This window comes from Drosophila montana, unplaced genomic scaffold (assembly GCF_035044405.1).
Source record: "Drosophila montana isolate Dmon_TW-CO22-7 unplaced genomic scaffold, ASM3504440v1 contig_3838_1, whole genome shotgun sequence".
Lineage (NCBI taxonomy): Eukaryota > Metazoa > Arthropoda > Insecta > Diptera > Drosophilidae > Drosophila > Drosophila montana.
Window position 1 is genome coordinate 1 of NW_026998709.1, and position 17,388 is coordinate 17,388.

At 38.0% G+C, this 17,388-nt stretch overlaps 1 protein-coding gene across 1 annotated transcript in view; it reads right to left on the reverse strand.

The window, feature by feature from the left end:
- Nucleotides 1-3,281: 3,281 nt before the first annotated feature.
- LOC135438060 (synaptosomal-associated protein 25-like) overlaps nucleotides 3,282-17,388 on the reverse strand; it is a 123,403-nt gene continuing 109,296 nt past the window's right edge. The window contains exon 3 of the mRNA XM_064696181.1: nucleotides 3,282-3,915. Coding sequence (XP_064552251.1) covers nucleotides 3,794-3,915 — 122 coding nt within the window. The 3' untranslated portion in view covers nucleotides 3,282-3,793. The remainder of the gene's footprint in view (nucleotides 3,916-17,388) is intronic.

The following is a 17,388-nucleotide window of genomic DNA, read 5'->3' on the forward strand; positions in this document are numbered from 1 at the left end:
ATACCCTGAACCCATTGAAAATGGGTAATAGGGGTATAATATATTTGTGCAAATGTATGTAACAGGCAGAAGGAAGCATCTCCGACCCTATAAAGTGTATATATTCTTGATCACCATCAATAGCCGAGTCAATCTAGCCATGTCCGTCTGTCTGTCCGTCCGTCCGTCCGTATGTATGAACGCAAGGATCTCAAAACCTATAAGAGCTAGACACTTGAAATTTTAGCTGCTGGTCCTTCTAGTCCCCGCGCAGATCGAGTTTGTTTCCGATATTCGATAACTTGTTCCGCTTCCAAGTCATCGATAAAAATCGACAATAAGAGCTAGAGGTACCAAACTTGACATGTAACTTCTAGAATAGTATATATATCAAGTATCTTTCATTTTATAGATATCCCCAACTCCCCGCTTCTACCGCGTAGCTATAAATCAAGTAAATAAACCAATTTGTGCTACCCACAAATAAAAGCCACAATTTAAATACAATTGACTCTTTAATAATACTCGAATATTCTATAGTATTATACTATAAGATGTACTGTAGAAAATATTATCAAGATCGGTTAAGAAACACAGCAATGATTACAGAAAACGTATTTCGACTTTTTTTCTATCAGCGGCAACAAGCGCAAATTCCAAGAATTTCTGTATACATGTACGCACGCAGATTCATGCTAAAGGAACTTTTTTTTTTTAAATTTATTTAAAAAATTTTAAAATTTTAAATTTTCCGTCATCTTATTTATTGACGAACCAGTGTCAATGAGACATCTGTAGCGTCTTTTACTGGCATGTCCCGAGGCTCCAATTTTAAAATTTTCGTCTTTTATTTCGATATCCTGTATCTCCTCATATTGGTTGTTCTGACAACCATACTCCTCTCGTACATAGTTACTCTGATAATTTTCTGATTGTTGTTAATTTTTATCAACCTGCATTTTTTGGGAAACACAAGTTTTTTCTCGCATACGCTTGTACGATTGATTTGGTATATATCTACCTGGAGAAATATGTTGATTTATGGGGTTATTTATTTGTGCTTGTTGTAAAATCTGTTTGAATTCTTGAGCTAGTTGCTTATTTTGGTTTAGATAGGTTTGGTTGTTCCAAGGGTGTTTTGAAAAATGGTGGCTTTGATTATTGATAGTTATGTAATTTGGGGTATATTGAGGATTAGTATTTATGGTAAAATTCATAGCATTATTAATATTTTGTTTTTTATTATTGTTGTTATAATAATTTTCCTCCTTTTGTGCTACTTGGTTTAATATTGAAATAGTGGATATGTCGTACCTTGTGAGTGACATAAAGAGTCTATCTGGTAGTTTTTTATATATTAAGTTTTTTACAGGTTTATTCATAGCGTTTTTATACAATCTGGAATTATTTGAATTCCCTTCTAATTCTAATTTGTCAGTTATAATGATTATCTTAGCCTCTACCTCACTACAAAATTTGCGTAAATTACCTTAATAATTATTGTTATATAATCTTCGCAGCAGTTCTTCTACGGGTGTTCGCGTCTTGTTTTCGGAGATGTCCCTCAGATGGGACCAGTTGTTGATTTGCAGCATTCTGGGTACCTTCTGGGCATCTCCGGATATCTGGAGCTCAATCGCTCAATCGCATTGTAAGTAGATTACAGTTGAAGCAGGTCCGTCCTTCTGATAAATGGACCCAGGGTTATCGGGTCTCCCTCAAAGGCTGGCACGTTCCGTATTCGTTGAAGCAATTGGTTTAAATTTTGGTCGTTTAATTTATTCATTGCTGCAAGTGCAGCCACATGAGAGTCTTCTGGTTGCTCCATTTATTAATAGTTCTATGTATTTAGTTTATGTGTCACGGTTACAACAACCGAATTGGATTTATACGTGGCTTGAATTGCTCAGACATGTCAAGTTCTTTTGCGGATAGCGAATTTTGGAATTGAAAAATGTTCGATTTAGTTGTAATACTGTGCATAATTACACTTGTTGATCAGAGAAGACACCAGTCGTATGGATAAGCCTCTCTTTAATTGATCGTATCACTCACGAAGTTTAATTTATTTCGTTTCACAAAATGTTACGCTCTCGTACCGAATGCGCCAATAACGTAGTTATAAGTTTGAAAATAAAAAGACTTTGTTTCACGAGAGTGAATTTGTATCAGTTTATTATGTTGAATATCTGGATTAATTCTGAAGAACAAAAATTGGCTCACGCTATTTTTAAAGCTAAATAATAATTAGAGTACGTGACTTTTTGCAAAGGGAAAGCAGCTGCAGCTTGTTTATGCTAGCGCCCTTCTATTGGTCATATGATTGTTGACAATGTGTGAGCTTGGCTGCAGAAGGCATTCTGCTCTTGTGATTTTTGCTGCTGTTAGCATTATTTGAATTCGGCTGCAGAAGGCATGCTAATGTTATGATTATTCAATTTGTAAACACACAGTGGAATATACCATGCAATGCAGCTTATGAATAACAGTGGTTCAAAATTCTGTTGTTGTGAATATGTCACTGTATATACATCTTTCGATGTACTTATGCATGCATAAGGTAATGCTTCGGCGTAGCTTTCACACATATGGAAGGTCCAAATAAGTCGGGGATGGTATCTATTCTATTCCTCGTAGTTTTTTCTCAAGATTCCTTTTACGGCGGAAGTTAACTTTATAGCGTTTTTTTTTTAAATATAAGCAATTAAAAGTTGCCGATAGCGCGGTGGTAGCACGATTGTCAAGTGTCGTGCAGCAACGATACAACCTCACGATGAATTTCCGATAATTTTTGAACGCGAATGACAGCTGCTAGCTATCGATGATGAATCATTAAAAATATCGAATTTTCGATTTGGCGGTGGCTATTGTCACTAACCATACAATTAAACCGAATTTTTAAATATATATTTAAAATATATTATAAAACGTCAGGTTCCTGGAGTGCAGATAGATACTAATATGCCAAGCGCAAGAATGGGGAAAATTATTCATTTAAAATTTAAATATTCATAACTTGGCCTGGTTAACGCCGAATAGTAAACGCTAGTCATTTATACATATTTTTAAAATTAATTTTCAAATTCTTTTAATAATGTAAAACATAAATATAATAAATATATCAATTTTTATATATTTTTATAATTTTTGAAATTTATTATATAACCTTATTTACAATTTACAATTACAATTATATTAAATTATTGAAAACAAAATATTGCGAATGTAAACAGTATATTTTGTATTTTAGTTTCATACAATTTAAATACACAATAGCCACCGCCAAATCGAAAATTCGATATTTTTAATGATTCATCATCGATAGTTAGCAGCTGTCATTCGCTCATCTCAAAGTGTTGACGATAGTTCAAAAATTATCGGAAATTCATCGTGAAGTAGTATCGTTTCTGCACGACACTTGACAATCGTGCTACCAACGCGCTATCGGCAACTTTTAATTGCTTATATTTTAAAAAAACGCTATAAAGTTAACTACCGCCGTAAATGGAATCTTGAGAAAAAACTACGAGGAATGCCATCCCCGACTTATTTGGACATTCCTTATGTGTGGAGGCTACGCCGAAGCATTACCGAAAAGATTGTGGATTTTACAAAAGTGTTTTTTGTTTCAATTTTTTTGAAAGATATCTCAACGAATAACTATTATCATTTTGCTCTCACAACACAATCCACATCGGATTCGATATTATATACATAGCTCTCATAAAATCGATTGGCCAAAAGTTTATGTTATGTATGAAAAAATATTTTTAAGTTATTTTAGCTCGTTTATAAAAATATATTTGTTAAATATTTACTTATTGCAGGGTAGTACGCAAATGCCGCAACATTTTTCCATTCCACTTAGGTTTTTTTCGGCTTCTCTCATGTCAGCATTAATTTGATCCATTCCTTCCTCAATTCGATCAAGTTGCTCTAAAAAGAAATATAACTTTTACTTATTCTATCGATTTTTAACATAATAAAAAAGGTGTATACCTTAGATTTCGAGTAAAATTATTGAAATAATAACCATATGCCAAATGTGCCCATATATATATGGATTTGAAAATATATTGTAATAAATTTTGCTGGATGAGTATCATTTTAATAATTGTAATTGACTATCAAAATGTACATTAACGTTAGACTTGAGGTCCATCCCACAGAATGAACATACCATTTATATTCCAACCTCATACATATTTCAAAGTATATATTCTTTTTAACTCTTATGTCTGATCTTATCTGATGCTGATGCATGAACTATTCTGCCTAGAATGATCTCCATAAGTTTTTACTAACCTACTAAATGTGGAATACGCTTTCCAAGACTTCGGTCAGTTACTCCACTCTGCTGTGTTACCCAACATGCTCGATCAGTTGAGCACTGTATTGATACGATTTTCTGGAAATCCAGTCAATACATCAATAGTAAGGAAAAATAGTTGCTTTATCTTCAGCACCATGAGACCATTCTCTATTTCTCAAAGAATTTTACTGGTGGACTTATACTTTTATCAAAACCGATAATTTATAACTTGTTGGCGACAGTTTTTTTTTAAATAAATGGTATGGGTGGAATACTCAGCTTTGATAGCCCTTTAGAGAGCGCGTTCTCGATGTCAACCCATACATCCAATTGACGCGAAATTGTAAGCTCAAAAACTTCATGTTATTAAAAGACTAATTTTTTTTTTCTTCCAATAAATGTTTCAAAAAAACCTTTTGATATCTTGCGCTGTTAAAAAACAAAATAATAATAATAACACATACGGTAAGTACATAAAAAATACACAAGTTGTCATGTATCTGGCTGTATATAACTAATTAGATATACACGGTATATATGCATAATTTATGCATTGAATTATATTTTACTAATGGCATTGCAGAAGCGAATTTTAATTGTTCCAAATAAATGTAGTGAAGTTGTCCGCTAGCTTTGTGAAATGGCTCGAAGAGAAAAAGCAGCAGAAAAAGAGTAGGCATAGACAATGGGTCAATCTGTATTGCTTTGCCATTGTTTTGGATAGTAATAATTCTTATAGCTTTAGAACATTATCCAAAATATACAGCAGTATTAATTATATATTGAGTGTTTATAATATTGAATTTTTAAGGTCAATGTTTCTTTACATTCTATTTTTTGGTAATCGCAAAATATTGTTTTCAGTCAATATTTTCTTTGCTGCGCTCGTTTTCAAATTTGTCTTCTACTGTTTAACTTTCCCACATTCGCATTGGTAACAGTCTGTAATTCACTATGTTATGGATGACAAAACGTGATGGCAACACAATATCATTTTTCGCGAGAAAAAAACCAAAAACCCATTTCGTGGCCATTTTGCGTAAAGATTATTGTCTGGCTACGCAGCCAAAACAGCTGTAGCGACCTCGCATCTGATAAGAGCAGCATCTTATATCCCACCTTATAATACTTGCTCTGCGAAGTAACTGCTTAAATTAAGCTCTTGGGATTACATTTACATTAAGCTTGCGCCCTTCGCTGTAATGATATTTTGTTGCCCTAGCATTAACCTATGCGAAGGCCTCGATGCTGCGCGTCGAGTTAGTTAAGTTCGTTTGCTTCGTGCATTTGGTACGCATCGGCCACTTGCATTATTAAAACTTATTAATTTTGTCGCAATTATCGCTTCGCTAAAATCGGCATGAACCAATTCGGGTTCGCTTGCCATTGTAAAACTATTGTTCTTAAATAATAAGCACAGACCAATTCGGGTCTGCCTGCTTGTTGTAACTTATAACAAATATATAAACAAATTTGAACACAAGAAGTAAAATAAAGTTAATTCATTCTTTTGTGAAAGCTATTGAAAAAGCTTGATAGCGCAACAATAATATAAGCCTTATTGGGTAAATCTATGAGCTCGGAGTTTTTCTTTGGAATTGCTAGTCACTGTCTATGCTTTCCCCTGCCACTGGGAAATTGTCGCCCTGTGAATTATAAAAGTTCAAAAACTGTCTGGTATGCTATTGTAAAGGGATTTTTGACGCAACGCATATTGAAGTTTACTTGCAAATGATTTGTCGCGAGTGTCTAAAGGAGCTAGTGTTAAATATTCTCGTGTTTTGCATGAGCGCATTGATAATATTATTGCCACAATGTTTTTATTTACTTGTTGGTATGCAGGCTTCTGAGATGTTGGTATGGTCAGTTGTGGTATAAACTTTGTATATACTGGTTTTCTCAGCTAGCTTTCAAAACATTTGTAAATTAGACTTTCAAGTTGGTATTTATTAAAGCAAATAATGTAATAATATCAAAGCATTCTTTTGGAAAATTCAAACTTTTTATACAATGTATTTCGACCGCCTTCGACACTCTTCTTCAGGGCGTGCTACACAATGCATTTAATATTATATTACAAACAACTAATATACCGTTTAACTTGGAGTTTTTAATTGAATGCTTGCCAACTGTAATCATACATATAATATCACATACTGCATTGGGATCGGCCACACACAAAAACCCAACTTCGAGACAGTTAGAGACAAAAGATCGCCAGAACAATCTACATCTCCTTAAATGTTTTGTAAATAAACTGCCAAGAGTCGATCACGAGGAGCGTGCGGTATTTACGCATCTCTTGTAGAAACTCTTAAATTTCTTCTCTACTTCTAAAATTTTCAGAATGATTACTACTGCAGTTCCTTCCCTTTTTCTCGGATGGGGATAATAAGCAGTTTCTTATTTGGAATGTATTCCGTGTAAGTTAAGCTTCTAATGAATGGATAATATAGAAAGGCTTGACCTTAAAAGAAGTGTTGAATTTTGGGTTCTTACCAGGAAGCCAAGGGTCTTTCCTGTGGTTGTCCTTGTAAACCATCCTCTCTTCTTCGGGAAAACCCCTGTTCCGTCAGTCCCGCCCACACTTTGCTATTAAAATGCTTCCCTTAACCATTGGCGATATTCATTTTAAAGTAAAAATATATATGTCTTCACGTCCTCGATAGTATGTGATGCTATGGGTTGCGTTGCCGCGAACTTTGAGATTTTGTCAATTATCTGTGTTGATTAACAGCTTTTGGTAATTTTCGGAACCGTCCATAACCTGTATTACATTTTCCTGCATGTGCATGTTCCGGATCTATGTGCACTATAATGTTTAATGTTGCTGTTCGAGCTATAGTCCTCCACTAGCGTTGAAATTAATAATTATTAGAAAAATTCCCTTTCCAGCAAAAATGCCCGTATCCGTTTCAACTGTTTTACTTGACAGACAAACTGATTACAGTTCAATGTACAATACATGGATCGACAATACCGATAGTTATTCAATCCAATTAACATATCAAGGAAAGTTAAGCAAAAATACTAAATATCGCATACATCGTTACTAAATACTAAATATTAACTAGTGGCGCGAACATACTCCCCGCCTTGGAAGCTCCTTCCAAAACACCATCTGTTGCTGACTCCAGTGGCAAGGGGCAAATTCTATGTACATTCTGATTGAGAAACCCCGTCTTGGTCTTGAGAGTCATGACACGCACTGCGCTATGGCATCCGGGATGTAATTCTGACACTCTTCCTAGTAACCATTGACCAGGCGGTGCGTTGTCTTTGGCGATCAGACTAGACTTCCGATCTGCACGTTGCTCGGAGTTGTCCTCCATTTTGAGCGTTTCTGCATCAAGGTGAGGTACTCAGTTTTCCAGCGGCGCGAAAACATATTGTGTACTACGAGAATCCTCTTCCAATGGTCAGTGATAGTTTGACCAATGCTTCGTCAAATGGTTCAACTAGCGCATTAAGTGGGCGGCCAACCAAAAAGTGGCTAGTGTTAGTGTTAGTTAGTGCTTCTAATTTATTCCGTCCGATGACAAAGGATACAGCGGCCTCGAATTCATCACGGATCCTTGTAGTTGAGAGCCGTGCAGTTTGCGCACTTGACTAGCAGCTGTTTTGCAACCTTCACTGCGCTCTCTCATAACCCTTCAAAGTGAGGTGAACGTGGTGGGATTAAATGATATTTGACTCCTCGTTCACTGCACGTGTCGTTGATAACACCTTGGGCCGACTGGTCGAATGCTTTACGGAGCTCTCGTGAAGTGCCTACAAAGTTAGTGGCGTTGTCACAGAACAGGTCCGGGCTTATTCCACGTCTGGATAAGAACCGTTTAAGTGCCGCTATTAAGGCGCTGGCATTCAAGTCCGACACGATCTCTATATGGCATGCCTTCGTCAGGAAGCATACACAGCTAGATACACCTTGACTGGGCGCTCCCCTTGTATGTTAAAATGCATCCAAAGTGGTCCTGCGTCTTGTCCCGCTCGTTGTAAGGTGTAGATACTGCCTCGCACTCGGCCTTCAGGCAGTGGTCCCATGACCCTGATTGCCCAAGTCAGGTCGAAGCCGAAAGCAGGTAATGCAACTCTGTACAACATTACGTGCTAATTTTCTGCCGCAAAAAGGAACATAACGATTGAGCCCCGGCATGCAAATTGATTCAATGAACGAAACTAATTAGTGCATTTATGACTAAATGATCTTTAGGCATTAAAATAGGATGCGTTGTGTCAGTTGGTAGATCGGCCTTTAGCAATCGCCCACCTAAGCGTATAATCGAAATTCCTTCTTCTTCTTGAATGAAGGGATTGAAGCATTGAATTTTTGTACTCTTAATGGGTCTTTTATTTTTAACATAAGGAATTTCTAACGCAGCTTTAAATTTTGCAAATTATAAACTATATAGCAAAGGCCTCCAGCCAGTTAGGTCCGACTGATGATTCCCTGTAATTTGCCGCTTTCTAGCTCTACACCACCAAAAATCAGGGCCCTCCTACGAAAGTCGTCCATCGGCTTACATGCAATGATAACCAGCTGAGCACAATTGTGGAGTCTGTAAAATATCCTACCTGCGAAACCTTAAGATGAATGCAATTGACAACCTTTGCCATAAGTCTCGCCATTAAAAGTGCTCCTTGCAGTTCTAAACGGGGCAAGGAAGCCACTCCGACTGGAGCGACCTTGGACCTGGCAGTCACTAGGCGCACTGAAACCGCTTCGCCTTTATTACGTACGCGAGCATATTGGATGCGTCAGAGAACTCGAAAAGCTCTAATGAGTCCACCTCAAAATAGATGGGAACCACCGAAAGTGGCAGCGAACACTGATTTATGAGCTTTAGTTCCTCTCGGTATCTTTGCCATTGGGCCGCGTAACTTGACGGCAGCACTTCATCCCAGTCTTGTTTCAGTAACCACAACTCTTGCACGAATATCTTGCCTAGAATATAGGACTCAAAAATCACAAGGGATCGAACACTTGAGCTAGTTATGATGCCATTTGTGTAGCTTAAATCTGCCAAGTTCTAACAGCTCACTAACTTGCTGTTTCAATTCTACAAAGTTGGCTATGGTGTCTGCACCACACAACATATCATCTATGTAGAAACTACGTCTAATCGCTTTAGCTGCCAGTGGATATTGTTCCCCATATTTTTCTGGTAGATAGAATAACTGCTAGAAATGGAGCAGAATTTGTTCCATAAGTGACAGTTTTTAGACGCAGCACTAGAATGGGTGTGTTATTGTCAAACCGCCACAATATGCAGTGGAAGTTGCGATGAGAATCTGTTACTAAAACTGGCCTATACATCGTGGCTATATCTGCTGTTAGGGCGAACCTATAAAAGCGAAATCTATTCATCGTCTCAAAAAGATCGGACTACAAGGTCGGCCCAACAAGCATAGTATCGTTTAGTGAGACGCCGTTACTGGACTTGCACGAAGCGTCAAATACGACGCGCAATTTGGTCGTCAGACTTTCCGGCCTGAGCACAGAATGATGGGGCATACAGTACAACATGCTCTTTACCCTAGCGGCCTCTACTATTTCCAAACGGCCCAAATTTTTTAATTCTTCAATCAATTCGGAATACTGTTTCTTTAGAGAGGGATTGCGATTTACCTTCTTTTCTAACTTTAAAAATCTAGTTCTGGTATGTATCACCTAGTACTTTCTTGGGACTTTTAAATGGAAGTGCTACAGTTAAATGGGCATCTTCAGATTGTCCAACATTAGAAACGAGACTGTTTTCGCTTTATTTTTCCTCTTCAGGATATTTATCGACACGCTGCGGTGTATCCTCGCAATTCCAAAACCGTTGCACTAGCTCTTGCAGCTCATTAGAGTTCGGGACATTTTGCTTGCTCCTTGGCTAGCAGCGACCACGGCGGTCGCTAGGAAACTAACAGATAAAATCGTTAAAAATGAGCTATGTAAAGAAAGAATTATGCATACGCTATCCGCGACATTACGATGAAGCAATTCATGATGAGGTTTGTTGCATATGGGACAGCGTTGGCCATCGCAACTCCTCGTTACATGCCGCTTACTAAAACATATTAGGCATAGCGCACGACTTTTAACCTCCTGAAACTGCTGCAAGGGTATTAATTCTTTAAATTTTGGGCATGCGTTTACCCCATGTGCGCTGGCACAAATATAAAACAACTTGCCAATGTTGCTGCTAGCTACACCTAAGCTGGATTTCTTTAATACGTTTTTTCCGTTGGGTCGAGAACCATTATTCTGCCGAACTTCTCGATTAGCCAAGAATTGCGATAACAATGACCAAGAAGGTAATTTTTTGCAATCCCATTCGCTTTCCCATTTATCGAGTGTCTCATCATCAAGTTTGCTGCGAATCAAATGAAAAAAAAAGAGCGCGTCGAAAATGTCTTGCTCACTGCCAAGAGATTTATGGGCAGCTATCTGTGAGTTTACACTATCTACAAAAATCCTCAGAGTCTGCGAGTCTACATTCTTGATACGTTCAGATTAAGCAGCTCATTTATGTGAGTTAATGATTCCCCAAGGAACGACATCTAAAGCGAATCGCAAATGTATTAGGTTCGACAAGTCATCAAGCTCAGCATCCGACCCTATCAGCATAGTAAATGTGTTGAACCAACTGGTTCACTCGGTGTACTTCCCTGAGAGCTCGGACACTTTTAATTTCGGGAGATTTGGCTGCCGAGACACTTGTGTGGTCTTCAATACATCATTACTACTAGCAGGTCGACTTGTATCACTCAGACTTCTAAGAATTTTTGACTTTATTTCGCAATAAAGCTCTTCGATCGCTTGGCAACTGTCATATTCACTTGTATCATCACTCTCCTGTTCTACTTTGGCTTGGATTACACAAAACTGGATATAATTTGCTTCAATTAGGCTTAACCGTGCTTCCCACTCTGCAGGTGTCATTGAATCATTATGTTTCGCAATATAATTTTTGTTGCGCGTAAAGGAAATCACTAAGCTGGCCCGTGCCGTAAAACTCTCATTTTCTTTACTCTTTTTTGGAGCCATTGTGCCGACAAATAATTAGCACGGGATCTTAACAATAATATTCCCAATGCTTTGATTCTACCGCAATGTATAATTTTGTAACTAAATGTTAGTTCAATATTCACATATAATGCGGCTTTGCCTAAAAGGCTTTCGTTAACAATGATCTTATGTTCTCCTAATTTGAATTCCCTTTGCTGCTGTACTTTAAGAGAGCCAAATAATGCTCAGCGTACGTAAAGAACCGCTTCTTTTAGCGCACAGATAAGAACGTCGAATCACGCAATTGTTTGAAGATCTTGCTGCAGTTAAAGCGAGAGTACACGCAAAAGGAATTAAAAACCAATGTCAAGTCAAAGTCATTCAGGTTGCTGCTATGTCGAGATGTATGTATGTTGGCGTGTGAGCACACGAAATTGCGCTCCTATACTTTGGGCAAGTAAGCATACAATGGAACTGTAACTCTCAATATGTTAATGTACATTTGTATGAATACTTGCCGCACTTTGTTGCCACTTCTACATGAAACAAATTTGCATACACTTTTTAGGGCTGATCTACCAATCTTTTGACCCTTCTTTAATTCATAATACTTGTATTCACACAAATCGAATTGAATTTAACATGCCTGCAAGAAATATTATATGCACCAAGACAGTCAGACTCACAATACAAGGTTGCCGCCGCAGTTGCCAGCCTATTTACTTAGTGAATTAAGCGTACTTCCTATTAGCTTTAATGTTTAGCTTCTTCCGGATTTATACCTTATCTTCAGGTCCCTGTTCGGGCGCCAATGTTCGAACTAGAGTCCTCCACTAGCGTTGAAATTAATAATTATTAGAAAAATTCAATTCCCCAATTCCCAAAAATTCAAATTCCAAATTCCCATCAGCTCCGCTTAAACTCTTTTACTCGACAGACCAACTGATAACAGTTCAATATACAATACATCGATCGACAATATCGATAGTTATTCAATACAATTAACATTTCATGGAATAAAAGCAAAAATTCTAAATATCGCTGTCATCGTTACTAAATACTAAATATTAAGTTGTGGCGCGAACAGCATTTCGTGGTAAAAGCGTATCAGATTAAGCAAATCGCAGTGAATTGCATTGATAACATTTGGGCTTAATCGGTATTGTTAAAACTTAAGGTGTGGGTCTGGTGCCGTTTTTTTCACGGTGATGCCGATGCTTCTTAAAAAAAAATGTTGCATTTCTTGAGCGCCTTTTATGTTAGCCCTAAGGAAACTTTTGAGGACCCAGTAACGCATTTGACCAATGGACCTATAGAATACCGTCTACTTCAGTACCAGCAATGTCTGCTACAACCATGAAATATGGATACAGCTTTGAATGTATGAGTCCGTCATATGAATTGTAGCGACGATAGGGATGTCGTACGGCAGTCTACAAACGCCTTTTCAATATTTTAAAATATCTTTAAAAAGCTTGTCCTTACGACGCGAGGTTCGTCAATGTCTATAATCTTAGTGTAGTTCATATCAGCACATGTGTGATACTGAATTGATGCCGCAATTTTTCTAATTCGTATTTTGATATTTTACAGATTAAGCAAAGCTCCACCTGCGTGGTAGACAAGATCAATGATTATTATAACATTGGCAACAGAGATTTCGTTGTGATGTTTTTGGAACCCTATATTTTCCCCCTCATCGTAAGATATAAGATGGTTAAGTTACCTTGTCTGATCGTATTTTTGCTACACATAGAAGGAGAATTCTCCTTTAAGATATGTTGACCAAACTCGGTATTTAAATGTTAAAATATACTTCCCACACATATGAAAAGTCCTATTAACATTAAACCAATATTTCGTATAGTTGGCATAGGAACGATTGGTCGCAAATTAAGCTCCTGTACCATTCACCAATCACCAATCACATATCTGCAAAACTAGTTTTATTATGCTGCTTATATACTTATGTGTGTGCACAAATCTTATCAAGATCGGCACGCAGAAGCTTGAACACTTCTGTTAACATTTGTCTTACGACAAAAAAATAAAAATTGTTCACATAAGAACCTAGTTTTCGACACACCTTTCTCATGGCATATGAGATAGTGGCCTGATGATGACTTAATTTGGTTTATATATATTTAAAAAATGTCGGATTTGATCATAATATCTCAGAAAATAAAAAATAATATATTACCGATCTTCTTTTGGCAATTAAATGTTTTTACTATTATAATATTTATACCCTGTAATGGGGCATCCGAATCCAAAAAGCTTGTCGAAGTTAAGTCGAAACTTATCTAGAAGTAAGCAAGTTTATTTGACTGCCAGAGTCCAATACATATCTACAATTATGATAAACTCCATCGTTACATCAAAACCACGGCGGTCACTAGGAGACTTACAGATGAATTCGTTAAAAGTGCGCTATGCAAAGAACTGTTCCCTTGTTGTGATTGGCCATTATGCATACGCTATCCGAGACATTACGATGAAGCGATTCATGATGAGGTTTGTTGCATATGGCGTTGGCCATCGCAACTCCTCGTTACATGCCGCTTACTAAAACATATTAGACAAAGCGCACGTCTTTTAACCTCCTGAAACCGCTGCAATGGTGTTAATTCTTTAAATTTTGGGTATGCGTTTACCCCATGTGCGCTAGCACAAATGTAACACGAATTTCCAATGTTGCTGCTACGTTTTTGCCGTTGGGACGAGAACCATTATTCCGGCGAATAATCCCATTCGCTTTCCCATTTATCGAGTGTCTCATCATCAAGTTTGCTGCGAATCAAATGAAAAACTAGCGCGTCGAAAATGTCTTGCTCACTGCAAGCTATCTGCGAGCTTACACTGTCTACCAGAACCCTCAGAGTCTGCGAGTCTACATTCTTGACACGTTTCAGATTAAACAGCTCATTTATGTGAGATTCCACCGCTTTCCTTCACAATGGAAGTGTGTGGAAATTATAATGATACAAAAACCTGGGAAGCCTGAACACGATCATGCCTCCTACCGTCCCATCAGCTTGTTAGCAATACTGTCGAAAGTACTCGAAAGATTATTTTTGGTCAGACTATTGCCACTGCTGGAAGACGGAAACTTGATACCTGATCATGAATTAGGCTTTAGGAGCCAGCATGGAACCCCAGAACAATGTCGCAGGATAACACAAACAATTATAAACTCATTTGAAGCTAAAAAATACTGTGCAGTGGCCTTTCTCGATATAAAGCAGGCCTTTGACCGAGTGTGGCATCCAGGATTGCTGCACAAGCTGAAGCTCCTACTTCCAGCGGCGTTTTATTTAACGCTAAGGTCATACCTTAGGCCCAGTCCTATACACCCTGTACACAGCTGACCTTTTTATTATCGACAGAGATCACCTGCTCATCGCCACCTATGCAGATGACACTGCATATGTAGCTTCGTGAGCGGATCATGCTGAAGCCTCCGTCATCCTGCAAGCACAGCTGTCAAGCCTCGAACCATGGCTCCAAAGATGGAATATTGTGGTCAATGAAGCCAAGTCCACACACATGATATTCGCCACAAGACGAAAAACCTGCCCTCCTGTTATCCTAAACGGCACCACGCTGCCAACGGAAAACACAGTCAAGTATCTCGGCCTAACCCTAGACAGGAGATTGACGTGGTCAACCCACATAAAAGCCAAAAGAAAGCAGCTCAGCCTGAAACTCCGGCAGATGAACTGGCTCCTTGGGTACAGGTTCTTTTATACAAGGTCATTCTGAAGCCAATCTGGACATATGGGATTCACCTGTGGGGCACGGCGTCAAATTCCAACATTGAAATCCTGCAAAGATTTCAAAATAAAACTCTGCGCAGGCTGGTTAAGGCCCCCTATTACGTCAAAAACAGTGTAATACACAAGCAACTCAAAATCCCATCCGTCACCAAAGAAGTGAAACGAATAAGCCTGAAGCACGCAGACCGACTGGACAACCACTGCAATCACCTTGCAAAAAACATTCTCGACAACAACCTGCACCCCCGACACCTTAAAAGACACAAACCAAGTCGAACTGTCTTTCAGACCGCCTAAAGGGTGTTGTGACCGTCCAAAATACCAGTGCCAATACACACAAAAACCACATGCAAATATATACACCACATTATTTACTTATTATCGAAGAGATAGATCGTAAATAAAAATAAAAAAAAATAACAAAAAAAAATAAAAAATTTATGTGAGATAGAACAATAATTGCCTTGTTTTCATAACGGTCTTGCAGTAACCGTAGGGACCGATGGTAGTTAAAACCCGATAATTCCAAACAGTTAATGGTTCCCTAAGGAACGACCCCTAAAGCGAATCGCAAATGTATTAGGTTCGACAAGTCATCAAGCTCAGCATCCGACCCTATCAGCATAGTAAATGTGTTGAACCAACTGGTCCACTCGGTGTACTTCCCTGAGAACTCGGATTGGATTACACAAAACTGGATATAATTTGCTTCAATTAGGCTTAACCGTGCTTCCCACTCTGCAGGTGTCATTGAATCATTATGTTTCGCAATATAATTTTTGTTGCGCGTAAAGGAAATCACTAAGCTGGCCCGTGCCGTAAAACTCTCATTTTCTTTACTCTTTTTTGGAGCCATTGTGCCGACAAATAATTAGCACGGGATCTTAACAATAATATTCCCAATGCTTTGATTCTACCGCAATGTATAATTTTGTAACTAAATGTTAGTTCAATATTCACATATAATGCGGCTTTGCCTAATAGGCTTTCGTTAACAATGATCTTATGTTCTCCTAATTTGAATTCCCTTTGCTGCTGTACTTTAAGAGAGCCAAATAATGCTCAGCGTACGTAAAGAACCGCTTCTTTTAGCGCACAGATAAGAACGTCGAATCACGCAATTGTTTGAAGATCTTGCTGCAGTTAAAGCGAAAGTACACGCAAAAGGAACTAAAAACCAATGTCAAGTCAAAGTCATTCAGGTTGCTGCTATGTCGAGATGTATGTATGTTGGCGTGTGAGCACACGAAATTGCGCTCCTATACTTTGGGCATACAATGGAACTGTAACTCTCAATATGTTAATGTACATTTGTATGAATACTTGCCGCACTTAATTGCCACTTCTACATGAAACAAATTTGCATACACTTTTTAGGGCTGATCTACCAATCTTTTGACCCTTCTTTAATTCATAATACTTGTATTCACACAAATCGAATTGAATTTAACATGCCTGCAAGAAATATTATATGCACCAAGACAGTCAGACTCACAATACAAGGTTGCCGCCGCAGTTGCCAGCCTATTTACTTAGTGAATTAAGCGTACTTTCAATTAGCTTTAATGTTTAGCTTCTTCCGGACTTAGACCTTATCTTCAGGTCCCTGCCCGGGCGCCAATGTTCGAACGAGAGTCCTCAACTGACAATATCGATAGTTATTCAATTCAATTAACATTTCATGGAATAAAAGCAAAAATAGTAAATATCGCTGTCATCGTTACTAAATATTAAGTTGTGGCGCGAACAGCATTTCGTGGTAAAAGCGTATCATATTAAGCAAATCGCAGTGAATTGCATTGATAACATTTGGGCTTAATCGGTATTGTTAAAACTTAAGGTGTGGGTCTGTCTTGGTGTCGTTTTTTTCACGGTGATGCCGATGCTTCTTAAAAAAAAATGTTACATTTCTTGAGCGCCTTTTATGTTAGCCCTAAGGAAACTTTTGAGGACCCAGTAACGCATTTGACCAATGGACCTATAGAACACCGTCTACTTCAGTACCAGCAATGTCGGCTACAACCATGAAATATGGTTACAGCTTTGAATATATGAGTCCGTCATATGAATTGTAGCGACGATAGGGATGTCGTACGGCAGTGACTCGTTAGAGTCTACAAACGTCTTTTTAATATTTTAAAATATCTTTAAAAAGCTTGTCCTTACGACGCGAGGTTCGTCAATGTCTATAATCTTAGTGTAGTTAATATCAGCACACGTGTGATACTGAATTGAGGCCGCAATTTTTCTAATTCGTATTTTGATATTTTACAGATTAAGCAAAGCTCCACCTGCGTGGTAGACAAGATCAATGATTATTATAA